This window comes from Psammomys obesus, unplaced genomic scaffold (assembly GCF_907164565.1).
Source record: "Psammomys obesus unplaced genomic scaffold, mPsaObe1.curated_primary_1811, whole genome shotgun sequence".
Classification (NCBI taxonomy): Eukaryota; Metazoa; Chordata; class Mammalia; order Rodentia; family Muridae; genus Psammomys; species Psammomys obesus.
The window spans coordinates 3,322,759-3,350,029 of NW_026596443.1; the positions used below are offsets into that span (position 1 = coordinate 3,322,759).

Sequence of the window (27,271 nt, forward strand, 5' to 3'; positions counted from 1 at the left end):
CACACACACACACACACACACACACACACACACACACACACACACACTTTGATGGTTTTTAAGTGCCAGAGCTTAAAGTGCTTCTGAGAAGTGTCACACATGTTTCCCATGTCCCTATGCTCCTCCTGGCAACCCTTCGAGGTAGACACCAGTAGTATTTCCATTTTAGGTTAAGCAATTAAAACTTTGGGCCTGGACTTAAAAACTTTCCCCTTGTCAGGGTTGCCCGTGTTGATCTCCGGAGCCTGGTGTCCTGCCGATCCCCGCTGACACCCGCGTGAACACCTTCTCCCGGGGCCCTGTTCACCTTCCGTCACCTGGGGGCCTAGGCCCGGGCAGGAAGCAGGCGGCGGCACAGGGGACTGTCCGGAGCTGGAGTCCTTGGGAGGAGAAAGGTGGTGGCGCTGAGCGGGCAGGGGGCCAACTCGCTCTGAGCCAGGCTTTCTTCTCCGCCGGTGCCGCACCCAGCCGCGCCCGTGCCCACTGCTGCCAGAGCCCAGAGGTTTCCTTTTTCTTTTTGCCTAAGGCTGTCTCCTGCCTTTCCTTTGAACTGGGGTGTCAGCTCCCCCACACAGTCACTCTCCTCCAGCAACCCCCCAGGCTCTCTCAACAAGGGAGGGCCCCGGGGACCCCATTTCCTGGAATTACTCAGCCCCTCCTTTGCTCTCTGCTTGGTCTGGGTGCTGCCTGGATTCTCCCCCTCCCTCCCTGATTCTGCACCCACTGCCAAGCCCTCTCCCCAGAGCTCCCCCTGTTTCACTCTGGCAGTGAAGGACCAGGGTTTGTCTGCCTCTCCTCTTCTACTTTGTCTCCAAATGTAGAGCGCAGAGGTCCAGAGAAGCCCGGGGACTTCGCTGGGGTCTCCCACCCACAGAAGGAATGAGGGTTCGAACTTGCATACCCCACTTCACAGTGAAGTACGTAGGCTCAGCGTCTGCTGGAGAGGCAGCAGAGGCTGGACCAGGAAAAGGGCCTCTGAAATGAGGAAGACAGCTGAGAGGGAGACTCCCACACATACCTTCCCCCAGGCCAGTGCGCTGACTGAAGCCACACAGTCCTCTGGGAACCCATCTGGGTCACCAGGGTAGCTACCATTGACCCCTTGGCAGTTTGCTCTCCTGCCACAGCCCTCAACACACACAAAGACTTGCCCTACAATTCTCATAGGAGGCTGCTTCTCCTCTTTCCAGTGCTACCTCCAGGACCTCCTCCTCCTCCAGGAAGCCTTCCAAGACAACTGCTTCCTGACTCTGGCTCCCTAAAGGCAACACTGCTAACACTGTGTTCTTCCACTTTCCACCTTCCAGACCCTCTGCAGACACTACCTAAGTGAGTACACACAGCAGCCATTTGAATCAGCTTCATTTATAAAGGGAGAAACCAAGTCAAGCTATAAACCAACAGACTTGCCCAGGTTCACCTCTCACCGCTCTCTCTTTACACCAGCACCCTTCCTTAACTCTTCTGCTCTCTTCCTATAATACTCTGCCTCCCTCTCTTTGGCTATAAACATCCCTAGGCAGTGGTGAGGGTTATGCTGAATCTACACATAGGTGGGCACACACACAACTGACCTTCCACACAAGCCCATTTTATCACGGTAGTCTTGAAGGAAGAATTCCCCAGAAAGCAGTGAGCAGCCTGGCATAGAATGAAAGCCCTAGCAGCAGTGAGTAAAAGAAGGGGTGCTAAGGGGTAAGAAACAGTGCCCGAGCCTCTGAGTGTTTGCAGCAGAGCTACAGACACATTCTCCAACACTTCTCAGCTCCAGGGCAAACTGGGGCTCCATGTAAATGCCCCAGGGTGCATTTGCCTAGCACGCATTTGCTACATGTACATTCCTGTGTTCGTATGTGCTGGGATATAACAGGACACCTCTCATTCACATCACCACAAACTGCAGTGTCCCAGAGCCGGTGGCGGCATATTCCCCTACATCCCTTTCCATAGAGGCCTCCCCCAGGGAGACACACAAAACCCAGCAAATTCCCCTGAGCCTCGCTCTGATGACGGTGTTGGGGGGAGGCCTTTATAGACACTTGAAGAACTGTCTATAAATGTATGAGTCCTAACTTTAATCAAGGGCTGGCATCCGGCCCCAGAGTGCTCATGGGTTTTTGGACTTTGTGTATCAAATAAATAGACGTAAAGACTTTCTGGTCTCCCCTGGACCTAAAACAAAATGGGAGGATGCAGATGCTTCATGTACCTAGCCTAGGTACAGGCTAGAAAGGAACCTCACCATCCCAGGGTAGGAAGCAGATGTCAAGTGATCTGTGCCCAGGCTCTGTCAGGGAAGCCCTCAGGGGGCCCTGCAGCGTCTTCTGCAGCCCACAGGCAGGGCCCGAGCCTGCCAAAGGGAAGGCTGTCCCAAGACACCCCTGGCCTGGCTCCTCCTCAAGGTCCATTTCTCACTATCTTCAAATGAGAGCTGGGAGGATAGCTCAGAACAGTAATGAGTTTGATGCTCAAGCACGAAGACCTGATTTCCATCCCTCCCCTGCCCGTGAAGTATACAGAAGAGTGGTGTGCCCTTGTAATTCCAGCATAGGGTAGAAAAGACAGGCAGACCCCTGGGAGGCCCGGCCAGCCAGCCTAGGTCACTCAGAGAGCTCCCAGTTAGCAAGAGGAACTAAGCGGACAGCCCCTGGGGTGCGATGCCTGCGGTTGACCCCCAGCCTCCACACACACTACACATGTAGCTGCATGTACACGCACACCAACACAGCACAAACACACACACACACACACAAGCACACGCACACAAAGCGATGAGTAAAGTGTCCTGGCAGCTCCCCTGAGAAAGCATAAAGGGAAGGCCTCACCTCCACCAGACGGCAGATGCCCCTCTCCCATCACCCAGCTGGGACCCCTGAACAGGCAGGCAAGGCCTCCCCACCTCCCTCCAACACTGCAGATACTGTTGTAAAGTTCTCTCCAGCATCCCATGACCCGTACCTGTCACTCCCTTCTCCTACCCTCAGAAACACTCTTAAGCCTTGGAAGAAAAGGGGTTCCTCGATACTGAGGAAGGCTCAGGAAGAGCTCAGAAACCCTCACTGCTTCTAATTCAAAGATGCCTCACACATCAGAGGACACTGAGTCAAAGTGTCCGGGAGCAGTTGTCAGTATGGACAGGGGGACACTTGGATCCCCAGAGTGAAATACTTCACCCCTGTCCCAAGTACTGCCAGGGTGAGGGAGGGAAGTCCACAGATTAGTCTTGAGAGTTTTGGGTGCTGAGGAACGTGGCCTGACCTTGCACCCTCTGGAAGGTCCTGTAGCCTCTGCCCCTTTCACACAGGCAAGAGGCATCTCTTCTGCTGTTCTCAAAGAAGCCCCAACGGAAGTCACTTATTTTTTGTCTTGTTTTGATATATTTGAGACAGGGTTTCTCTGTGTAGCCTTGGCTGTCCTGAACTCACTTTGTAGACCAGGCTGGCCTTGAACTCACAAAGATCTGCCTGCCTCTGCCTCCCAGAGTTCTGGGATTATAGGCGTGCACCACCATGCCTGGCTCAGAAGTCATTTCTAAACTCTTTTTAGCCACCTGCCCTGTCTTCCAATGAAACAACGTCATAGAAAAATGTAAAAAAGAAAGAAAGAAAGAAAGAAAGAAAGAAAGAAAGAAAGAAAGAAAGAAAGAAAGAAAGAAAGAAAGAAAGAAAGAAAAAAGTAGAAATAGGGCTCCTAGGGGTGTAATGGGGCAGGCGCGCTCTGCCTGTGCTGAGCACCCTCCCAGCCCTGCTTCGGATTCCTGCTCACCTTCCCCATCACAGTGGGCTGTGCAGCACTTGGTTTGCCCTTCTGGAATATGGGTGTTTCTCTATCCATGACTCCCTTGAGCCACAACTGTGTGTTTTGGAGTGAGGGAGGATGTCCAAAGGGGGATAGAGATAAGAAGGGTACATCCTACACGGAGCTCTAGTTCAGGGCTCCCCACACTCACGGGACACTGCCCCCACCGAGCTCAGTGCTCTATTGCTGAGCCTCTGGGAAAAGCCCAATCCCTCTTCCTCAGCGCTCATCAGTTCTAGGACCCCAAAGCTGGCAGGGCTTCTCTTGGGCCGAGGGAGCGCTGGGACCCTTCCCAGACATTTCCACCCGCTCTCCCTCCTCTGAGGGGAAACAGAGAGGGCCAGAGACCTCCTCTCCCTGAAGGGTGGAGGCCAGGTGGCCTAGGATGTGCTCCCGCCCCTCCTGCCCAGGTGATGAGCAGCTACGCCTCTGGCTTTCTGGTTTTGAGACAGTTACCCCCAACAGGGTCCCCTTCATGCAGCACCTCACCCCAACTCAGACTCTAAAAACGGTTCTCTGGTTTTCAGTCTCGGAGCCTGCCCGCAAATTAGTGTCTCTAACACAGCCTCCTGGGACGGGACTTCAGGGAGGCCTGGGGAGGGGGCAGGAGACCTCTGCGCAAGAAGAGAGTGCTGGCAAGAGCCTCTTCCCAAAGAGAGGACCCCCTGCCTCAGTGGGACAGTTCTTCTTGCTGTGGCAGAACTCCGTCCTACCTACCAGGGCACACTCCGCTCACCTCACACCAGGGCGGTAACTTTTGCCTTCGTCAACCCTCCTGGGCACTGTTCTGCTGAGAACGACAGCGAGAGAAAGTACCGCCCCCCTCCCCACATTCCCCATTTTCTTCCACGGGGTTCACACCCCGCTTTGCCAGGCCTGGACTCTCTCATTGAGCCCGTGGGAGTGGGGAGCAGCACCTGGGAAAGGGAGCAGGGAAGCCCAGGCTCACTCCTGGCCTTGTCCTTCGTTTTTAAAGGACTCCCCTGTGCTCCCTCGTCCTTCGTTCAGACTCAGAATTGGAAGAGCAAGAGCCCTCCTGGGATGCTCATGGCCCAGGGTACCAAACGGGTGTTTGGGGGCCAGGCGGCCGTCACGGATAGCAGCGACGGGCAGGTGAGTACTCACAGGTAAGCGGTCAGGGGGTCCAGGTCCCCTGGCACCACCGAGAGCCCGAGCTCGGAGCAGTCCGCTGACAGCATGATGCCGTCCTCCTGGCAGTGGCAGGGAGCCGGGCAGGCAGGACGCCCCGGGCCAGGCTGGGGGTCGCCGCCCGCGCGTGCCGAGGCGCACAGCGCGGCGCAAAGCCACAGTGCCAGGGGCCCCGGCGGGCTGCGCATCTCGGCGGCGGGCTGCGGGGGCACCTGGCGGACGCTCGGCGGGCGCGCAGAGCTGTGAGCGCGGGGCTCACCTCCTGGGCCGGGGCGGGCCCGAGGGCTGCGCCGTCGGTGGGGACCGCCCCACTCCACTTGGCTTGGGCGCGGCGGCGGCAGCGGCGGTCGGACGGTGCAGTCAGAGAGGGGCAGGCATTGTTGAGTGATCTTCGTTATTCAGTTTCACAGGCTGGGCTTGGCGAGGGAGGGAGACACGGGCGTGGGGGGGAGGAGTCAGGGAAACTTTCTGCGCTGGAGCTCGCTCTCCTTCCCTCCTTCCTTCCCAGCTGGCAGGAATTTCATGGGGGGTAAAGGAGGGGTGGGGGATGAAGAAAGCAAAGAAACTCAAATCTAGGAACGGTCAGCACCTCAGAGTCCAACACTTGTTCGGGAAGGGTGCCCCAGAGCTTGGGCCTGTGGGGTCGAATTCCTCTTGACTTTAAAACAGCTACAGGGTCTAAAGGAACCAGAGAAGGTCATCAGGAAAAGACCCCCAGCGTTCCACAGACACCAGACCCACTACCAGGTTTTAGGCTGAAGGGAAGAGAGACCCGAGAGAAAGAGATGCTCAAGGGTACACGGCTAACGGGAACAGACTCAGAACTAGTGCATGGGTCATCCCTCCGCACACCCTGGGGGAGGAAGGAGGTCTTGGCCATGGCGGATTAGCAGTGGGAATGATGAGGCACTAACCCCTCTTTAAGGAGCCATGCCCTGACGCCAAGGAAAGCGGCGTGGATTCCCCCAGATGCGCAGGGCATGGAAATGAACTCATGTAGGCTGTCAGATTTGAGGTCTGTGGAGTACCCTGATCCCTAATCTCAGGACCCAGGACAGTTGAGGAGCTGCCCTCTGCACAGCTGGTTGCCGGAGCTTACCAAGGAGTCGGTGGATTGGCGCCACCTGGAGGCTGAGGGCTGCAGCTACAGCTGTCACCTTAAGGGTCCGATTCCGTGCGTGATCCATCCCAGCACCTTGGAGAGCAAGGGCAATGATGGCAAAGTGGGCATTCAAGACTCTCTCTCAGGCCACACTGAGCTAGCAGTGCTCTCTTCATGGGGCCTTTTGCTTTCTCTGGCCTCCGGATCTTTCTCTGAACCAAGCCCCAAGGTAGAACTAGACCAGACTGGAAGCCTTTTGACTCCCCATAGTCCACACCAGAGATATGAGGACCTTAAGAAGCAGCCAAGATTCGCCCCACCCTTTAATTCTATACCCCGAACTCTCGTCAATTCCCATCCATCCTTTGTGAACGCTCTAGGGCAGGCAGGGAGGCAGCTGCTCATGCAGAAAGGACTCCGTTTCCAGGGCTCCAGCTGAGGCCATGATGGAAGATGAGCCTGTAGGAAGATCACAGGATGGCCCTCCATGGCCACGCAGACCTGCAGGCAGAAGACCTCTCCACCATTCCTCTCACTTACCCCTTGCCTTCACCTTGGCTCTAGCCCCACCCCCCACCCCCCACCCCAATTTCCGCTCCTGCTGCTTGCTTCAGGGCTCCAGCCAAGGTTGGAAAACTACACTTGGGCCCCATTCCATGCCTGGAGCAGCCTTCTGAAGTGGGCCTGAGTAGCTCAGGGCTGAGTTTCCATTCTGCCCATTGGAGGGTCGTTCTGAGGCCAACTCCTTGAACTCCTGAGACTACAGGGCTGAAGACAACATTGATATTCCATCCTTCTAGGGGAGCACCAGAGCCCAGTCTCACTGTGGGAAGGCTCAGAGCTAGCAGAAAGCCCCACTTTAAAAATCACGCTTATCTTGTGTATGGGTAGGGTGGGCACATATGCCCACACTATGTCCTATGCCATGACACATGGCACAAGTGTGGAGATCAGAGAACAATTTGTGGGAGTCGGCTCTGTCCTTCCACCACACAGGCTCCAGGGATTGAGATCAGGTTGTCACCAGGCACTCTTACCCTCTGAGCCATCTCAACAGCCCAGTTCCACTTTGTTTGTTTGTTTGTTTGTTTGTTTAAAGATTTATTAATTATTATATAGTGTTCTGCCTGCGTGTACTCCTGTACTCCAGAAGAGGGCATCAGATCTCATTATAGATGGTTGTGAGCCACCATGTGGTTGCTGGGAATTGAACTCAGGACCTCTGGAAGAGCAGCCACTGCTCTTAACCTCTGAGCCATCTCTCCAGCCCCAGTTCCACTTTTTTGTTATTTAGTTTTTCTGTTTTGGTTTCTTAAGTCAGGGTCTCCTGTAGCCCATGCTGAAACTCAAACTTGTTATGTAGCTGAGGATGATCTTGAATTTCAATCCTCTTATCTTCACATCCTGAGTGCTGGGATTACAGTCATGGGCTACCATGCATGATTTATGTAGTACGAGGGATCAAACCCAGGGTACCATGCGTATCAGGCAAGAATTCTACAAACTGAGTACCTCCCAGGGCCCATAAAGCTGTTGTTCCCCTTCTTCACCCAAGCCTGAGAAGGACCCTCTCAGACCATAGGACTGACCCCTCCCACAGGGCTAAGAACCAAGTTGGCCAGTGAGAACCCTGGCCACGCCCCCCATGGGAGTGGCCTATATAACCGAGAAAGAAAGTGAAGAACTTGGGAAACTTGGCAGGTCCACTCAGAGTCACCTCTGGTTCCTTACTTAAAGGTCACAATGTGGCTTTAAGACTTCTACCCTGTCAAGAAGTCTTCAGTGGCTGAGGATAGGCCCTGGAGTCTGGCAGATAGAGAAAGGGGTGTGGTGGCAGAAGATGAAAAGTAGAAAACTAGATAATTCTTACACATTTGGGGTGGCACGCAGTGAGTAAATGGGACCCAGATCTCAGACTTAGCCCCACAAGATGCTAGGGGTAGAGAGGCTGGAGTCTGAACACACTGGAAAAGCAGAAGGTTGGAGAATAGGGGACACTGGGGAAAAACCAAGAGCAGGCCAGACATAGGTCAACTGGCTCAGCTAGACCCAGACCCCAGCTGCCAGCTCTGCCCCAGGCTGAAGGATGGAGAAACAAAGCACAACCATGAGTTTGATCATGGGTCTTTATTCCCGACTCTGCTCTTTCCACAGCATGAGGCCTGGTGGATGTGCTCTCCCCAGCGAAGCCAGGGCTCAGTGGATTCGCTACAACAGGACGCCACAGGCGCTCCCCAACTCAGGACAACCCATCCAACAGTGCACTGTTCAGGCAGTTGTAGAGGTAGATATACTGCTCCTGTGGGTAGACATGGACAAGGTACCTCATCTCACAGAGAAACGCTCCCAGGAGCTTCCTAACCCCCACTCCATCCAGGCAGGGCATGGTGGTCCACAGAGCCCCCTAGCGGTGACCTGAACGGGGTAACCTGTAGCTGGGACGGAACCTGCCTGACCTTATCCCTTTCACAGTAAGCCACTCCCTGTTTGCCTCTCACCAGCGTTGGGGTCATGAGGCCACAGGCCTGTGACTGCTTCAGAGCCACACTGAAGACATCCACGGTGCACTCAGTCCCCGCTTGCTGTAACAGCTGCTCCATGGCCACGAAGGTGCCCAGCTGGCCTGAACCCTTGCTGTAATTGACCTAGAGTTAGGGACCTCTGGGGATGAGGCTGTGTCCAGGGACATGGGGAAAACAAATTCAGTTCTAAGGACCAGGAAAGAAGCTTGGTACTTGATTAACCAGCCAGGCTAGTGCCCTGCAAAATCCCTAGGGATGGAGCAGAGAAGACGAGGGGGTGGGGGGAGCAGGGCGGGAGATTTGGGAGACCACCCTTTGACCCATAACCCACACAGTTGACAGCACCTGGAGTGACTGAGCAAGGTCCCTGACTTCTTGCTCCTGTCCCAGGAGCAGCACTGACCGACAGCATCCAGGAAGGGCAGTAAGGTGGTTGGTGGGAGCTCACACCCAGACTCCCAGCATGGAAACTGCAAGTGCTGAACCTGCCTTTCAGTTCTGCTTTTCCCCTGGAACAAGGGCAGGATCAACACTGGTGCTGGGGAGGGTGGCAGAGGGAAGCGGCACCGCCCTCCGCACCGTGTCCTCAGCACCTACATGTACGACTCTGAAGAGGGTGCAAGGCCAGCCGGCTATGTTGCTCTCAGCTACTCTGTGCACTGTCACCACGTCTGTGACAACAGGCTGCCCCTCCATTGGCCAGATGTTTTGTGGCTAGGAACAAAATGGGACTCTCCATCAGCTTCCAAAATCTCTGCCCGTGCCCAGGCCAGACAGCACCACATACTCCTGCTCTCCTTGTCCTGTTCCTGGAGCCACACATCCTGTCCCTCCACTTCTCTCACCTTCTCCTTGGTATCAGGCAGGCCCAGGGAGACCAGCACACGGGCGCTATGCTCCCACACAAGTTCCCAGAGCTCCTTTGGTCCAGGAGAGCCAGTCAGCACCACATGGTCACGACCAGATGGCCCACCCTGCAGAGTACAGCTTATTGGCTCCCAGGGATGAAGGAGACTCCTGACCACACTGTACTAGTAACCCCTAGAACCCAGCCCCAGCCCGGGGAAGCAAGCAACGGGGCTGCAAGATCAGAATCATCTCACAGGGAAGAGCCAGGCTTCCAGCATGTTATCATCAGGGCTCTCCTCCACCTCTTCGAACTGCACCTGAGGATGATGGCCTGGGGGAAGATGACGAGAGTGAGGCTGCCACAGTTTTCTCATACACATTTGCTCCACCCCACCCAACCTTGTGTCCAGTGAGACTCACTGGAGACTACGCTGTTCTGATTATAGCCAGGAGGGGGCGTCCGAGAGCCACTGTCATCCTTGATAGCTTGTTTCAGGAGCTGGGAAAGAGATGGACATGGTGAGGTTGGGCAGTGAGAACTGTGCTCTATGGTAACTCATTCCTTGGCCCAAAGTGTACCTTGTACTCCTTCAAGAAACCAGCGTTGGCATTGGCTGCCCTCTTGGCACAAGCTTGTGCAAAATTCATCACAGAAATGGGGCGGGAGCTGGAGGAAGGAGGAGAGAGAAGGCACTTGGTTATCCAGGCCCTGCTTCCAGTCCTTTGCGCTAGTGGACTCCAGTGCATCGGAGTCCAGAGCTGGGAAGGCACAGGGCACCAGAGCCCACCTCCCTGGAGCCGAGGGTGGCTGACTTACTCAGAGGCGCCAGAGGGCCCTTCCAGAATCCTGCTCAGCAGGCAGCTGTGCAGGAAGATGTATTGACTCTGCAGGGAGAGGACACCAGCCTGCTAAGCGGCCAGGAGGGAAATGGTCCTGGCCCCAACCCACCAGGCAGGGAGGTGGCAAGTGGGACTAGAGAACCTTGGGAGAACTTTCCCTGAGCCGTCCACAGGGCCAGGGATGTCAGCGGCCAGTCCCTTCTCTCCTTTTACAGAAAGGGAAGTGACCGTCTAGGTAAGATGGTAGCCTGGGTGCACCCCTCGCCCACTATGCTCTTCTGCATGCCCTCAGGGGCTTCTTTCTCCGCTCTGTGAGGCCGTCTCCCCTCCCCCACGCTCTGGGTCTAAGCTGCGTAGCCCAGCGCGGGCCTCACCGGGGTCTGGATCATGAGGGGCCGGTGCAGCCGGAGCATGTACACCGTGTTGAACACGTCCACCGCCTGCTCTTCCTCCAGCTGCTGCAGTAGCCGCAGGAGAGCCACAAAGGTGCCTGTCCGACCGACGCCCGCACTGTGGGGCAGCCCCAAAGAGCTAGGTCCGGGAGGGAAGGGCTCCGGAAACTGAGAGCCCTCCACCGCTCGGGCCAGGCAGGGCCCTCCACCCCACCCCAACCTGTCCTCACCTGCAATGCACCAGAATGGGTCCCTTGCCCTGAGCGGCCTGCACCTGCTCATGTACCAATTCCACAAACGCAAGCAGAGAGCTGGGGGACTCCGGGACACTGTGGTCTGGCCACGTGGTGAACTGCAGCTGCCTCACCCGCCGCGGTTTTTGCTGGGCACCCTGAGGACAGTGGAGAAGGGCTGTGTTCATTTTTTTTTAATTCCCGGGGGCCTCTTCCTAAGCCCAGAAACTTCCCTCACCAACTCTGCAAGGGCAGACTAAGGGCCACAGCTATGGAACCCATGTCCTTGCCCCGGTGTGGGCCTTTGATCCTCTTCTAGTCTCCTGGTTTATCTCTATGTCCCAAAGATGGCCAGGTTGAGAGGACATTCTAGTCTCTGGCTTTCCTCTCCTAATGTTCCCAGCCTGTGGTGACAATAGGGGGCTAGAGTGGCCTGAGCTGAGCATAGCATAGAAGGACCTGCTCTTTCTTTGCATCAGTGTGACCTTGGCTCAGTCTTTAGCCTTTGCTGTGTCTTGTTACCCCTTCCCCACACATTATCCTGCCCCGTGACTAAGAGCTTATGACCCTCATCAGGAAACAGGCCGTGTGGAGCAGGAGAGGGCAGTCTGCTTCAGTGCCCTCCCCACTAGCGCTGTGCCCTGGGCACTCACGTGCTGCAGCTGGAATTCCCTCATGGTCCACTCATCCTCATTCTGCTCTGCCAGGAGGTGGACGGTGATGTGCCCGTGGGTGACAGGAATGGAGCCGGCTGGCCAGTAGTGCTCACACAGCACCTAGAGCGAGAGGTTTAGAGAGAAGAGGCGTCAAGCCTTGTCAGTGCTGTCTCCTACGGTATCCAGTCTTGGCCATCTCCACCCATCTTTTTGGTTCCTACCATTCCAATGAAATTCCACTCTTTGCCTCCACCCAGCTCTGAGGCCATCTCTTCCAGAAGCTTCCCTCCCCTGGCTGGATTCCGGTGCCCTTACAGCCCTCTTAGGACTCTGTGTTGGCTTTAGTTCCCTTGGGAAACTAGATGGCCCTGGCTTAGGAGGAATTTGCCTTCCCTCACTGCCTCAACAGGAGGACAAATTCAGCCACCTCTGTTTGCTCTAGACCAGCCTTGTACAAGAAGAGGTGCCCCTGGGCTTACAGAGGACAGCCTTCTCTCCCCGTGCTTTGCCTAGAGTAAGAGACCAGGAGAAACTGAATCAAGCCAGAAATTTATGAACCCAATTCTTTCTCCTGCTTCCCCATCCTCGGTGATCCTGAGACTACCCTACCAACCCCCAGGTCCTTTTCCTGCCCTCTGTCCCAAGATTGGGGGGGGGGTGAGGGGGAGATTCCCACATGGATGATGTGTGCCACCTGGTGATCATTCTGGGGAGCTGCAGGACACTCACCCGCCCGTTCTCCATGCCCACGGTCAGCATGATGATGACATGTACTTGCTGCTCCCACACCAGTCTCCAGAAGTCCTCCAGCGTCTTTTTGAGAGGCCCCTGGGTGGCAATGAACTCCTGCGGGTGGCTGTAGCCCTAAGGTGTGAGGTGCAGGGACACGTTACCAGACACTATCTTTCTTGGCCTGCTGGGTCCACCAAACTTTCACAGTGGATATGATCACGTATGACCTACAGGAAGTGTGATCATGGAGGTGACCTGAAGGACACTGCCACCACCCATGTCCCACTTGGAAAGGGTAAGAGACGCATACGTGCAAATACAAGATCCTGACATGCTGGCAACAGCCACCATCCTCACCAACCCCAGAGTGACTTTGTTTTCTAGAGACAATGATTTGGGGTGTAGCCCAGGCTGGCCTCAAACTTCCAATTCTCTTGCCTTGGCTTCCCATGTGCTGGAATTCCGGGTGTCTGCCACCACGCCTGGCTCCAGAGTGACCTTTGTGAAGCCAACTCTATGTGTGTGTGTGAATATGTTTATGTATGTATATGTATATGTATATGTATATGTATATGTATATGTATATGTATATGTATATGTATATGTATATGTATATGTATATGTATATGTATATGTATATGTATATGTATATGTATATGTATATGTATATGTATATGAAGGTGTATACATACTAAAGTCGTCATGGCCGCCACTGCCTGGCAGATGGAATCAAAGCTTTCAGTGTAAGACTCAAAGATAGCCTTCATCCAGTCCGAAAGCACCCCCTACCATTTGACATCTGAGGCTCTGCATTCTGCTGCACGAACTCATGTGCACACACACTCAAACACTGTACATTTCTGCCTGGCTGTTTCTGCCTGGCTGTTTCTGCATGTTTCTACCCAGGATGTCCTACTCTCCTTTGGTCTCTTATCAAGATCCTCTCCATCTTTCAAAAGATCAAATCCACCCTCCTCTAAAGTCTTTTTTTGATTACTCAAGTGTACCAAATCTTCCTTCATGCACCTGAGTACCATGCTTGTTCCTGTGTCATGTCACCTCACACAGTAGACCTCCAAAAACACTGGCCATATTAGCCTAAAGACGCATGAACTGGTGACAGTCCTAGACCTACAACAGCTGGCACAGGACAGTGTCTTCCAAAACTCCAACAGGAATGCCCCCAGACCCTTACTGGGATAAAGTTGGCATTGATGTAGTCAGAATGAGGTTCTCCTGCCAGAGGGGTCAGCCTGACCCTGGAGTGGTCGTCTGCAGAGAACAGATGATATACAAACAGCACTTGTAGCCCCTCCTTGGGGCCAAGTTCTAACCCGCTGCCCATACCTCCCTCCTACTCCCAGCATTTGCTCACAGGGTAGCACGTGTGGGTACCGGTTCTTGGTGATGTTGGAAGGATGCTCAGCCTCTAGTCTGGGCTGTTCCCTGCCCACCTCCTTAAGCTCCTATGAAGTCAACACAGGTCCCAGTTGCAGAGGCAGACCCATGTCACCGACAGCAGGTGGGAACTGGGTACTGAGAATGAGGCTGAGAGGCAGTTCAGCCCAGTCCAGATATCCTGGTCCTTGGAGCCCAGGATGACATAGGACTTACCTCAAATTCCTGAAAGAAAGCCTGGTGTGCGTGAGCACTCTTGGCCTCATAGCTCTGCTGGAAGCTGTGGGTGGGGATGGGCCGATGGGTCCTCCTGGCAGAAGAGGAAGGGAATAGACCCCGGCTTTGGATGCGCAGAGCCCTGCCCTGCCTTGCTCTGGAAGACAGGTGCAAAGCCAGTTGTACAGTGTGGCCACGGGGAAGGCAGGCACTGGACACACAGGCGCTAGGTTGCCCCACCCCCACCCCATATAGAACAGAAAGTTTCTCCAGGACTCAGCAGGCCCACAAACCCATAGGGTGATAAAATGAAAGACGGGAGCAGACAGGCCAGAGGCAGGAAGTACATATATGTGCCAGGACTTTCAGACAAATTTGATTGGTTGTTTGTTTTAGAGTTTCTTCAGTTTTGGAGGTCAACCCTAGGGCCTGCACACGGTAGGCATATACTCTACCTCTGAACTATACAGGCCAGCCTACAGCCAATTCAACAGGAAGTCAATCTGAGAAAAAGATCTGCCCTGATTCAATTCATGTGGTTTCTCCAGGTTTCACTATAAAATACACTTTTAAAGTGTATTTTTAAGTCCTATCACTTTGCCTTTTATAATGTATTTTTCAACAAAGTGCTTTAAAAAAAAAAAGTTCACATGGTTTGTCAGAGAAGCCAGTTAACAAGGGCTGGAGGAGAGAGTATGCCCAGATTATAGTCAAATAGTATTCTGGATGCTGCTGTGAAGATGTTTTATGGGTGAAATTAACATTTAACTTGTCTGACAGACTCTGATTTTTCTTTAAATCATGTTAATCTTTTGCCCTCCCCCACCCCCAGTCAGGGTTTCTCTGTGTGTAGCTCTGGCTGTCCCAGAACTTGGTCTATAGATCAGGCTGGCCTCAAACTCATAGCAATCTGCCTGCCTCTGCCTCTCAAGGGCTGGTATCAAAGTCACCACTCCACCCCACCCGTTGTTTTTTTTTTGTTTTTTTTGGCATGTATGAATGTGTGGTCACACGAGGCTGAGATCAGGTGCATTCTCAGTCTCTCTTCATCTCACTCACGCTTGCCTAGCAAATGCTTTATCTCCCCGAACCGTCTCTCCAACCCTCTTTGGCACTTTGAAAGTAACAGCAGTACAGGTCAAGCAAATAATGCTCTCTAATGTGAGAGGGCCTCATCCAGTCAGTTAAAAGCCTGAATACAACCAAGACTGACCTGTCCCCACTAAGAAGACTTCTGCCAGTAGATGCCTTCAGACTTTCTCTGGCCTGCTACCTCATCAGAGGCCCACTCTGAAAGCCTTGACTTTTACAGTGAGTTTGAATAGGAGGAGAAAGGAGAAGAGCTGAAAGAGAGGAGTAGTGGTTGAAAGGCCTGAGAAGAGACTCCGGGAGGGGGGGCTAACTAGCAGAGACTAGAGCCCTCAGCCTGGTGCAACGCTGGGGAGCCTCTCAGGGCCGGCAGCACGCTGTACTGTCGGGGCGTGCTGCTGCAGCATCACTGGGAAGTGTGTTCCAATGCACTCACCGCAGGTTGTGAGGCCTCAGCTCATGGGGAAAAGCATCCTCTGGCCTGTGACAGCAGAAAGGCAAAGAGGAGGCAAGCTAGGGTCATAGCCGACTGGTCACACAGGGCTTCCCACTCCCACCTGCTTCCTCCTCACCTTGGTCCCTTCAGACGCCACCAGCACAGCAAGCACAGCACTGCAGACACGATGAGCACACAGCCCGCCACAGTCCCAAACATAACTGTCAGGGGCACTGCCCCTAGAGGGACGCTGGCCTGGGGCTCTGCAAAAGCCAAGAAGAGATGGGACATGACATCTCCACCACTGACCCCACAGGCCATGCCAGCCTCTCCTTGTCCTGAACCTTCTAGATCTGTGTGTCACAACCCCTTTTTTTTGGGGGGGGGGGCGGCCATATATCAGCTATCCTACATATCAGATATTTACACTACGATTCATAACCGTATCAAAATTACAGTTATGGAATAGCAATGAAATAATTTTATGGTTGGGGTCACTCTATTAAAAGGTCAGAGCTTTATAGATGGTTGAAGACCACTGTTCTAGATAGAGAATGCAATGATATCTCTCTGAGCTCCCAGACACCAAACAGGGCCCAGAAATATTTGTCTGGGGTTGGAGATTGATAATGACAGACAGATAGACAGACAACTTTCCTCCTAGTACCTGGCCATACCCCACAGACCCTGCTCTCCTCCCTGACACACGAGGGAGGAATGGGGTTGAAGGCCTAGCATCCTATACCTTCTAGAAGGAATGTTCCGCCTGCTGCAATAACCAGCAGCCACGTGGGGTGCTTGAGCATCCACAGTGTAACTACACTAATTTAAGATCTGTGCAATGTGAGAACACACGAGAGGCCTACGGCTCAGGAGAAAGAAAAAAAAAGGAAAAAAAAATCTCAGTTTGGCTTTTCCTTTGTTTTGTTTTTTAGACAGTCTCAAGTATTCCAGGATGATTTCCAACCAAATATTTGAGGAGGGCCTTGAAGTTCTGATTCTCCTGTCTCCACCTTTCAAATGCTGGGGTTGCTGGTGTGGTCCATGGTACCCCTTCTATTGAGTGCTAGAGATCCAACAAGAGCTCTATGCATGCTAGGCAAGCATCCCACCCCAGACAATCCAAGACTTTTTTTTTCAGACTTTAATTTTTAAACAGTAACTTAATTTTAAATATCCAGGCTTACATAAAACCAAAAAGTTGCTAAAAAGCAAATGTTAGTTCTTTCTGTTGTGTTTGTTTCCTTTTTTTTTTTTTCTTTTAGAATTTAAAGATTTATTTATTTATACAGTATTTAGCCTGCATGTGTGCCTGCAGGCCAGAAGAGGGCACCAGATCTCATTCTAGATGGTTATCAGCCATCATGTGGTTTCTGGGAATTGAACTCAGGACCTTTGGAAGAACAGTCAGTGCTTTTAACCTCTGAGCCATCTCTCTGGCCCCTGTTTCCTGTTTTGTTTTGTTTTGTTTTGTTTTTGTTTTTGTTTTTGTTTGTTTGTTTTGTTGTTGTTGTTGTTGTTGTTGTTTGCTTGCTTGCTTTACTGAGACAGGGTCTCACTACAAAGCCCTGGCTGGCCTAAAACTGGACAGACCAAGGTAAGCTGAGAGATTTGCCTGCTTCTGCCTCCTAGAGGGGTGGGGAGGTTGCTGGGACGAAAGTCAGATGTCACCACACCCAGCCGCCTCTTTCTTTCTAGTTTCCAATGTACCTACTAGGAAAGTCTGAGTTATATGCTGTTTGGCTATGTTAGAGCCCCCCTAAGGTTCCTTTTGAACAAAGCTGTTCTTGAACACGGCAGAGCTGGGAGTGGTCGGGACTGGGAGTAGTCAGTTGCAGAGAGAGGTGCAGGAAAGTACGAGGGGCTATGCACAGTAGCAACCCTCTCGGAGCCTCTGCCTCTCCCACACTTGCTCCAAGCCCCCCTTCCAGGTCCAAAGCATGCTGCTGAGATGGTGGTCCCCAGCACTGCGCTGCCAGGCAGCACTTGGCTCCCCGCAACCCAAGCTCAGCCCCTCCCACCTCTGAATGCAGTGGAGCCTCCCAGGAGGGTTAGCTCTTCTCTCCTCTCCAGGGGCTAGCTGGAACCTAGCCAGGTGCCTGACCTACCTGAGAAAGCCGAGAAGGTGACAGTGGTCTCAGGAACCGCAACCCTGCTAAAGGCTGCTATGCTGAACCTGGGACAAAAAGGCGGGACTTTATCCTGGGAAGGAAACCCTTGCTGAGAAACGGCAGTGCTCACCTCAGCTAGCTAGTTTCTAACCTGTCCTGCTTACAGGCTCGAGAGCCTGATCCCCATAACCCCGCACAGAACACCTCTGGCTTCTCTTCCCTTTTCTCTGGCTTGTTCTGGGAACAAGAGGTAAATGTGGATTTAGGGACATGGATTTCCCTGGAAGTCCCCCAAAAATCCATGCTCCCATTCTTTTTAACAAAAGAACTATGAAACAGGTGAGTGTCCCCTTTTTTGCACTGGTGCCAAGAAAATGATCCAAATAATTGTGAACCCTTATGGACCAGCACTTATATTCTGTTTGTGAATCTGCCCCTATCTACTGTTGAAAGAATGTGGACCCAAAGTGGAGTTTAAAGTAACCGCCCTCCCTGTGGCCTTAGCCCTCACCTGTACTGGAAACCTGGCTTGAGATAGCCATTGCACATCTCCTTGGTGAAACCACAGTCCTCTGTACCCACAGGCACTGTCCAGGATCTTGGCACAGCCCAAAGCCCTGGATAGAAAGGGTTTGGGAACAGGACAGCCAGGTAGGAGTCACGTCCTCTATAGTAGTGGTCATACCATGTGTGGTTGATAGCATCCCGGGAAGGCCGGGCCACTGAAGAGGAATGGGGAAGAGGCAGAGCAAGGTGAGCTGTAGGTCAGGTGGCCCCCACTTCTTTAAGATGTACCCACATTCACAATCCAACACCAGCCTTATTGTCAATAACACCCAAGCCTCTTCCTGTTACAGGCTGGCGCTGGCACTGGCTTTTTATCCAGTCTCCATTTCTAGACCACCCTTACCTGTCTGTGCCTGCACTGCCATGCTCTCCCCAACCTTTCCAAGCCCAGAACTCACATGACATGTTGATGCTGGCAATTATGCCATACCACTGGATCTGACCATTGTCTTTGCCAAACATGCCACTTGTGACTGTCACACCCATCTCTGTCCCCAGCTCCAGTTGGGGGGCTTCAGCTAGCTCTGGGGGGTGCCAACCTAGAGACAGAGAAGGGAAAACAAAGGCTTTGATCCAGCACTTCCAGGGCATGCCCTCCTCTCCCCAGCATTCCCGCTCCCGTGACACCTGGCAACAAACAGCTAGTGAACAATTAAGCAAGGCCAGAAAGGGCTCTTAGGTTTGGGTACCAGGACATGATGCTCCAAAATACAAGACAGGGGTCAGAGGAAGGGGCTGAGTCTGTGGGCAAGGAGAGCCCCAGGCAGCCAGGCTCAGCAGAGGTAAAGCCTCAGGAGACAGTGATGGAGGGAGTCTAGGTGAGCAGAAAACAGTAGACAGCGCCTACCCTCAGCGGAAGTAGTGCACACCAGGGTGACTGCCCGGCTCCACTGGCCGTTCCTTCCCAGCACAGTGAAGCTGAGGCGGTAAGACGTGGTGGGCAGCAGGTTGGGCAGCAGGAGAGCATCCTCCGAGGTGTTGACCTGGAAGACAAAATGAGCACTCCCCCCTGACACCAGCTGCTCTGCTGCCACCAGACATGCACCCACATCTCCAGCAGGCATCGTCCAGTTCAGGGCCAGGTGGGTGGCCTCAGGCTGGCACAGCACATCTTCCACGGGGCCAGGCTCTGAGGGAACAAAAAACTCACATTGTGTAGGTGTCAGTGTTCTCTAAGAGGGTACCATAGGTCTAGGGGCTCTCAAAACCAGGGGGCACAGAGGGCTAACATTTATGCCCATGGAAGGAACATCAGTCTCATAGGGCATCATTGCCCATCTGGCATAGGAGGCATAAACTGGGGCAGGGGTGGGCAAGACATCTGCCCGGGAGGAGCAGGCGCCTCAGAGTGGAAGGGCAAGTGTCTCAGGCATACGGATCTTAAGAGAACCTAAGATAGATAGGGAACCTACCCACAGACAGCACCACAGGGTGAGTGGAGGCCTGGAGGGGCCCCGCCTGACACTTCACAGACATCAAGAAGGTACGTCCTGGTGTAAGATCCTTTAGCATGAGATGGTCTTGGCCTAGTGACAGGGGCTGCTCCCACAAGAGGTGCCCAGCATCTGACAGCTGGGAATGGCATGTCCCCTGCCCCAGTGGACCACTGGGCCAGGCCAGGTTAACCACAGCACTGCCTGCCTGCACTGACACGAGCAGCTCGTTGGGTGTGAGTGGATCTGTGGAGAGAAGGCAGCAGGTTAGCCAGGCCCCTGGCCCTAGTCCTGAGAACACCTCACACAGTGTCAGGGCTGGCCGACCTCATTCAAGGCATCTGGTGTGGAACTGAGAAGGGGGACAGCTAATGTGCCCAGGGGTCTCCTCCCCTCTTCCCCCCCCCATGCCTTCTCACACTCTACTCACATGTCCAAGCAGAAACATTGGCTGCTGCTGTATAGAGGGGCCCAGCCCAGGAGATGACCTCCACCTTGTACTTGGTGCCAGGAGTCAAACCCGAAAAGCTTGTGCTGTCTGCCTTGGGCCCCACGATGCTGGTGGCTGCCCGGGCACCCTCCCGGTACAGGGTCACTTGGTAACTGGTCCGGCCCCCAGGAGCATGGACCCAGGATGCTTGCAGCTGGGTGGGAGCGTCACTTGTCACATTGACCAATGTGGGTGCTGAGGGAGCTTCAAGGAGAACAAGTAGGGACACAGATAAAGATAAAATAATCTAAATTAAACTCCCCCTCCTTCCATCCTTCATCCCAGAGCCTAACAGTCCAGTGTAGCTCAGGGCAACTCTGAAACAGACCTACCATATATCCTAGGCAATGAGGACAATAGCAAACTTTATCACTCACTCTGGCCCTGTCACCTCCCTCTTGGAGTCAAAGCTAAACTTAGCAGCTCAGAGGTGATGGGTGGTCTTTTCCAGACCCCACGGCGAAAGATCTTGAAAACCCGTATGTCAGCAGGTGTTTATCTGGGGCCTAAGCACTACCTCATCCACCTTCAAAAGCCTGGGGTCTGGAGTCATAGGATCTTTGTCTAGTCACACAGTAACTAGTAACTAGTCACTCCCCTCTTTACAGATAGGGAAACTGAGGCTCAGAGAGAGCAAAGACTTGCTCTCAGAGCCAACCCACAGCTAGAAGCCAGATCCCCTAGCTTTCAGGCCAGGCTTCGACCTAGTTCCCCCAGATGTCTGAGGCCCCACAGTCCTTGGGGTAAGTCTAAAGGACAGCCATGGTGTCCCAGAGTAAAGAGGGAAGCCAGAAAGGAATGCACCGGCATGGCTGAGAGTCCCCAGATTAGAGAAGGTTGTGCTCGGGACAGGAGACCCCATCTCCTCATGTGTCCTCAAGAGTTCTGTAGGCTGAACAAAGTCAAGAAATCAGATTGGTGTGAAAGGGGGTTTCCAAACTCAGCTCTGCAGGCCCTGGGGCTCTTTGTGGGGTGCTTGCCATATACTCTGAGCCTCCGTGTTTCTGTAGCACCCCTGCTATGCAGGCTTGGGGTTAGCTATGGCAGAAAGCCTCTATTCTGTTCGCATTGCCTGGACAAAAGTCCCAACTCCCCTTGTAAGGGTAAGGAGACTAGAAAAAGTTACCTTCTCTCTTTGTGCCTCAGCTCCCTCACCTATGAATCAAGGTAACCATGGTGTCCTAAACTTGTCACAGTGAGTACATGATAGAACATGGGTAGGACAATATGCAAGGAGCCCAGAGAGTACCATAACTATGCTATTAATGGCTCATAGCCTAAGCACCTCAAGGATAGTGTGCGCTGTGCAAAGGCATAAAAGCAGGAGTCCCTAGGGGACCTGTGGTGCCTCAGGATCAGGAAACAGACCCCACAGACAGCCTAGCTGCCTACTCACAGGCTCAGAGTCCCTGGGAGCCCAAAGGGCTGGAAAAGAAGATTGGGGGGGCACTCACATGTCCAGCCTGTGGCATTGGCACCGCTACTTTCTTTGGACTCCCACAAGGTAGACAGCTGGACCTGGAACTCAGAACCTGCATCCAGCTGGGCCCAGGAAAAGTTCTGGGCCTCCCGGGATAGGATCCTCTCACTTTCCAGTGCCAGGGGCCTCAGCCTGTAAAGCCGTAACTGAAAGCCATCCCTGCCACCTGGCGGGTAGCCCCAGGAAGCCCTCAGTGCTGCCGGCTGGCTGGCAAAGCCCAGGCTCAGGTTGGTGGGAGGAGCAGGGCCTTGGAGGACAGGAAGATACAGATTCAGGATAATGAAAACTCATCTTATTCAAACAAGCTTCAAGGCTCCCGAAGTTCAGACTTCAGGAGGCTCTAAGCTCACTGTCTTGCCTTCCCAGGAAAACCTCTTACAGAGATGGGGCCTAACACCTGCCCCTTGCCCTATGCCTGCCTCCTGCCTTGAGGTATGTTGACACTGGGCACATGTTAAGTTCACTTCTCTTGCTTCCCCTGCAGCCAGCTCAGAGCCTGCTCTCTCCCGCTTCAGGGCCCCGTGCTCCAATCATTTGCTGATGGGTTGGGTATGCTTTCTGTCAAGACGCCTCTAGACTGTGGGCCCCTGGCAAGCTTAGGCCAGGCCCTCCACCCATCCTTTCTAGCCACATAGGTTTCTGCTCCTCCTCTAGGAACACCTAAGCAGGTGTCCCATCTGAAAAGTCTAAAATGATTGAGTCAAGCAACATAAATCCTAATATTCAGCCATTTGAATCTATAAGAAAACAGTTTTTGTGTGATTCAAATTAATACAGCATGCATATTCTTACTAACATCTTCATATTTATTATGATATGATATATTAAATAATTACATCGTCAGTATATGAACCATGTTTGTCAGTCTTTCTTTCTGGCCTTGTTAATAATCTTTAGCCTTAGCACCTAACTTCATTCCTAAAAAATTGAGAGGCATTAAATATTTATAAGAAGGATGAATGAAGAGATAGAGGGTTGCATGGATGGGTGAACAAATAAGGGGCACAGAGATGGGAATGTATGACTAGCCAGCCTTGACAGAAGGTAGCCAGGCCTTGATTGGGGGGTGGAGGGAAGGCATCTATTTTCCCCTGCACCACGGGGAAGAACAGAGAGCATAGGATACAAGGCCACACGCAGTACGCTGGGCAGCCTCCAGGGGGCAGGGCAGGAACTCACGGGTGCAGCTGTGGATCTTCCGGGAGTTAGAGCTGAGGTTCCCGGCCCAGGCCCATGCTGACACGGTGTAGCATGAGCCAGGTACCAGAGACTTCAGAGTTAGGCTGGATTGGTTGGGGCCCAAGTCAACAAGGCCTCCAGGTGACCTCTGGCTGCCATCCTGATGCCAGGTAATCTTATAACCTTCCAGCTGCCCTGGTCCTGGAGCCCAGCCAATAGTCAGGTCAGATGGGCTGCTCCTGCTAATGACCTCCAGTGTCTGCGGTGGTAGGGGACCTGCAAAGAGAGCAATTTGACAAGGTGCCATGTCACAGCCCTGTGATACCCTCTGCCCAGCTCTGCTAAGTACCTCCTTGACTCCAACTTCCCTACCCACGACAAGAGCCTCCAGGCCCAGGCCCAAAGGACTCAAATGCTGGCACTCACTTGTGTAGCCTGTGATGCTCTGAGTGACGTCTCCCATGGACGAGGCAATGTCCACGCGGTAGTGGGCGCCAGGTACCAAGCCACAGAAAGTGACATAAGTGGCACCAGAAGGCACAGACATGTTTTCGAGGAGGCCTGGGGCATCATCAGTATAGAGTAGTGCCCGTCTCCCAAGCTTCTGGGTAGCTTCCAATCCGTCTAGCCACAGTCTTGCACCAGGAGCCTCCCCGGAAAGGGCAGCAGATTCTGGAGGAGAAGCAGCCACCCAGAGAGTTAGGACCCTGCTCCCTCTGCCTGCAGAGTCCCTACGCAGGCTCCCAGCCTGAGCCCCACTCCGACCAGGCTCACCAGCTAGCCAGGTACTGGCCTCCATCCAGGCCTCATAAGGTCCAGCCACAACCTTCAGCCCCATAGTGTAGTGCCCGGGAGGCAGGGGTCCTGAGAATACAGCATTGCACTCTTCAGGGCCCAGGGTAGTATTCTTCTCCACTGGCCCGCTCAGCTTCAGCACGTAGCCGTCCCGGGCTCCCAGCCCTGCCTTCCAGCTTGCCCAGAGCTCAGTGCGCAAGGGAGTCAGCACCAGGTCAGATGGGTAGGAGGGATCTGAGGAGACAGAAATAATGCAGCGGGTAAGAAAAGTGATTCTGTGCACTAAGCACTGCACTAACCGGCAGCCTCTTGTTTGGGTAGTCACAGCTTAATTTTTCACACTCCAAATGAATGCCAAGACCTGACCAACTGACCACGGGCAACACAACAGTAACAGAAACAAAAGCACAGAAAATACTCAGACCCACGCCTGCCAGCCTGATCCGGAGGATGCTACACACAACCTCCTCCAACATTCACCCTAGCTGAAACACAGAGAAGGTAAACAACTTGCCCAGAGACCTACAGCCAAAGGGTAGCAGACACTGTTAACCACCGCACAACTGTTTCTCGGAGTGAAAACATAGCACTGTGGTGGCAGAGACAGGTGTCCAACCAACGTTCAGAGTTAACCATATTTACACACCGTATGATTTGGGCTCTCTCCGTACCTCTGTGCTTATAGTAACATAGGACAGCAAGACCTTTATCAGGCTCTTTGGGGACCCAATGAAACCATACCCAAAAAGTGGCAGGCTCAGAGCTTATCTGAAGAAGGTTCGATTGATCGTAATCATTGTTAGTACCACTATCATCCCCTTAGGCAGTTGCCTAACACAAGTCAACCAGGGGGCATACCCTTCCAGGCCTTGGGGGAAGCCCTGTTCTCCACTACTTGAGAGGAGAGTGGAGCAGCCTCTGTTGGGCCCCCAAGGCACTCACAGGTCCACTCGGTGGCATTGGGCCCCACAACCTGGTGGGGCCCAGCAGCAGCAGAAAGCTTCAGCTCATAAGGTGTGCCAGGAGACAGGTGGAGGAAGGTGTGGTTTGAGATCCCTTGTCTGAGCACTACAGTCAGGTTGGTGCCCCATCGGAGGTCTGTGAGCATCAGGTGAAACCAGGTGGCACCTTCGGAGCTGTTCCAGAAGGCTTGCAGGCTACTGGTATCCAAGGCACGCAGTACGAGGTGATCCGGAGGCTCAGGCTCTGCAGAAAGTTATGGACATAGCAGAGTGGGGCTTCAGGAAGGGCTCTGGAGCAAGTTGTATCATGAGGGATCCCAGAAATCTAGCAACGCTGGAACACATTGCCTACAAGGTTGCAGACTCAACATCGATCTCACTTCCCCCATTGTAGCTGCTACCTGGGTCCCTGGCCAGCTATCCACCTTACCTGTCCATTGGTGGATCCTAGTCTTCGCTTGGAGACTGCCAGCCCAGGTGATAACCTCCAAGACATATTGACTCCCTGGCAAGAGGTTGTCAAAATTGTAAGACAGGATGCCAGGGGACACAGAGACATTACATGCCAGAGTTTGGGATTCCAGGTGGTAGAGGAGAAGTTGGTAGCTGTCTTGATCCCCAGGGGCATTGCTCCATGAGCCTTCCAGGCTGGCTGGGCTCCCAGAGCTATGCAGCTGCAATCCACGGACCACTGACGGGGCTGTGCCAAATAGCAAGAGAAGCACCAGGCTCTATACAAAGGGCTTGCCAGTTGTCCCCTTTTGGTTTCCCTGAGTCCCCTACCAAACCTCTAGAGAAGTGGTCACCTCCTGCCCCAACCTCAAGGAAGACCATACCCCCTCGGCCTACAGGCTTCATACCAGTTCGGGCAGTGAAGTTAACCGTGACGTTCTGCCAACAGGGTCTTAGAACAGTCAGTTCCAGATGGTAGTGACCCCCTGGCACCAGGCCATGGAACTCAAAGTTAGACTCATTTGTGTGAGCCTGAAGCTGTTGTCCTTCTGGAGAACCTGAGGTGTTCAAACTCCTGAGGCAGAGGGCATAATTGAATGCACCTGGCTCTGCAACCACCCAGCTCACAAACAGGCTGGTAGGTCTTCCTCGGCTGCTGATGTTCACATTCAGGGGTGGGCCTGGGAAGTGGGGGTGCATGCACTCAGTCACCTAGTACCCCTTCTGCCCTGAAAAAGGAAGGTAAGACCAGGGACCAGGGGGAAGCAGAGTCTAGTGGAGAGATGAGCCTGATGACCCACCCACTGCGCACATCCAGAGCCTTCCTCCTCTCTCTAAAAACACCTACCTTCCACTTCCCTGTCTGGGCTCCCTTCCAGGGATGGGCATACCTCTTCCTGAAGGAAGGAGAGGAAGAGGGGAAGCAGTGTGTAGAAGCCTCTGGAGCCCAGGCCTCTGGGAAAGTCCATGAAGTGAGAACCAGACCAGAGAGAAGATTCCCTGTGTGTCTGACTCCCACCCCCCACCCCCACCACACACAACTGAAGAGGCATCTCCTGAAAGCATGCCACTGTACAGCCAACAGGCAGTAGGTAGCAGCCTAACAAGCTGGGGAAATGTGTCCTCCCCACTTCTGTGCTGATCTGGGTTGGGAAAGAAGCCGTTTCCCTCTTCCATAATGCAGACCAGCTGTAGAGCACCACAGAGAGGTGGGAAGCCTCGATGTGCCCCAGAGAATAGGCCAAAACCACCCAAGCCCATGCCCACCTCACCTCTGCCAAAAGGCCCTGGAGCCAGAGATGGGCAGCGAACGAAATCAGGAGCCTCATCCTGGAGATGAGAGTCTGCAGAGTCAAAATTGGGAGGCCAAAGGCTGAGCGAGACCGCTCGCCCTCCCCCTTGCCCTGGTGGCTGGCAGGCAGGCAAGGGCGGGAAGGGTGGAGTTTCAGATAGGTGGCGGGCAGCAGATCCTGACTCCAACCCAGCCTGGTCTGGGCAAGGCTGCAAGGTGGAGAGGCAGCTCACAGGTGATCCACAAGCCCACCTCCTTCCTCTGCTTCTCTCACCTCCACTGGATGTCAGCTCTCCAGGAAAAAAAAAAATGCCCTGTGCCCTTGGGGAAGACTGAGAGGAGCGGAGGCCTTGCGAATAAACACACAGAGCAGAAACGCTGACTCCCCCACACTCTGTCCCTGGAAGAGGGCTTGTGTCCATTGGTCCCCTCCCCTGTGCCTTCCTGATAGATAGTGTTTCCAGGGCTGACACTTCAAGGCACGAGGATGGGGGGGATCCTGAATACACGAGGTGGGTGAGCCAGCTGCGTGCCACCCTGTTTGCCTAACCTGCTCCATTAGTCAGAGGCACAGAAGTGCAGCATGTGGACCTACAGCTTGCCTGGCCCCTGGAAGCCGTTTCTCACACCCCCCACTGCCCAGATGAAGAAGGATGAAGAAGCTGACATCCAGAGAGTCCAGCCTGGGGTCCCATGTGTGTGTGAGGAGAGAAGCTAGACTTGAACCCGGGAGTTCTGACTCCATGAACAGAGAAGAGCAAAAGGTGTTCCCACCCTTGTTCCAGTCCTCTCTGCTCAGAACCCCTGGGAGGGATTGACATTCCTGGGGTTTTCTCCCCTCACCTTATTTCTTCTGTGGCCAGCAGTGGCTTGCCTGCCCTCGCCCAGCCCTCTCTCAGGCTCAGCTGGAGCCTGGCCAACACACAAGCGCTCAGGCTCTGCTGCTGTACCCACCCAGAGCCAGCTGCCCACCTGGTGCAGCTCACTCAGGCGCTCCTGCGCCAGCTCAGCCGTGGGAAGGGAAAGAACAGTCAGGGCCTATGAACCCTGGGAAGGAAGCCCAGAACTCAGCAAGCTCAGGAGGGGGCGGGAGGCTGT

The 27,271-nt window shown here is 53.7% G+C and overlaps 2 protein-coding genes across 2 annotated transcripts in view; both read right to left on the reverse strand.

The window, feature by feature from the left end:
• The window catches only part of Lgr6 (leucine rich repeat containing G protein-coupled receptor 6), a 118,343-nt gene extending 113,208 nt beyond the window's left edge, over window positions 1-5,135 (reverse strand). The window contains exon 1 of the mRNA XM_055598190.1: window positions 4,924-5,135. Coding sequence (XP_055454165.1) covers window positions 4,924-5,135 — 212 coding nt within the window. The remainder of the gene's footprint in view (window positions 1-4,923) is intronic.
• A 3,091-nt stretch (window positions 5,136-8,226) lies between these two features.
• On the reverse strand, window positions 8,227-26,210 carry LOC129669779 (receptor-type tyrosine-protein phosphatase V-like). Its single transcript, XM_055598152.1, has 33 exons — window positions 26,154-26,210; window positions 25,730-25,778; window positions 25,290-25,562; window positions 24,860-25,129; window positions 24,410-24,673; window positions 23,447-23,701; window positions 23,099-23,344; window positions 22,673-22,948; window positions 21,468-21,740; window positions 19,954-20,217; window positions 19,503-19,769; window positions 18,938-19,219; window positions 18,489-18,629; window positions 18,035-18,245; window positions 17,521-17,588; window positions 15,549-15,675; window positions 15,413-15,457; window positions 13,888-13,981; window positions 13,649-13,739; window positions 13,469-13,545; window positions 12,271-12,405; window positions 11,539-11,661; window positions 10,883-11,043; window positions 10,635-10,770; window positions 10,238-10,305; window positions 10,000-10,087; window positions 9,841-9,919; window positions 9,675-9,751; window positions 9,417-9,545; window positions 9,169-9,285; window positions 8,917-9,080; window positions 8,548-8,683; window positions 8,227-8,348 (listed from the first exon to the last, which is right to left on the reverse strand). Exons 1-33 carry the CDS (start codon window positions 26,208-26,210, stop codon window positions 8,289-8,291), a joined length of 5,103 nt encoding a protein of 1,700 aa, XP_055454127.1. The 3' UTR covers window positions 8,227-8,288.
• Between the last annotated feature and the right edge of the window lie 1,061 nt (window positions 26,211-27,271).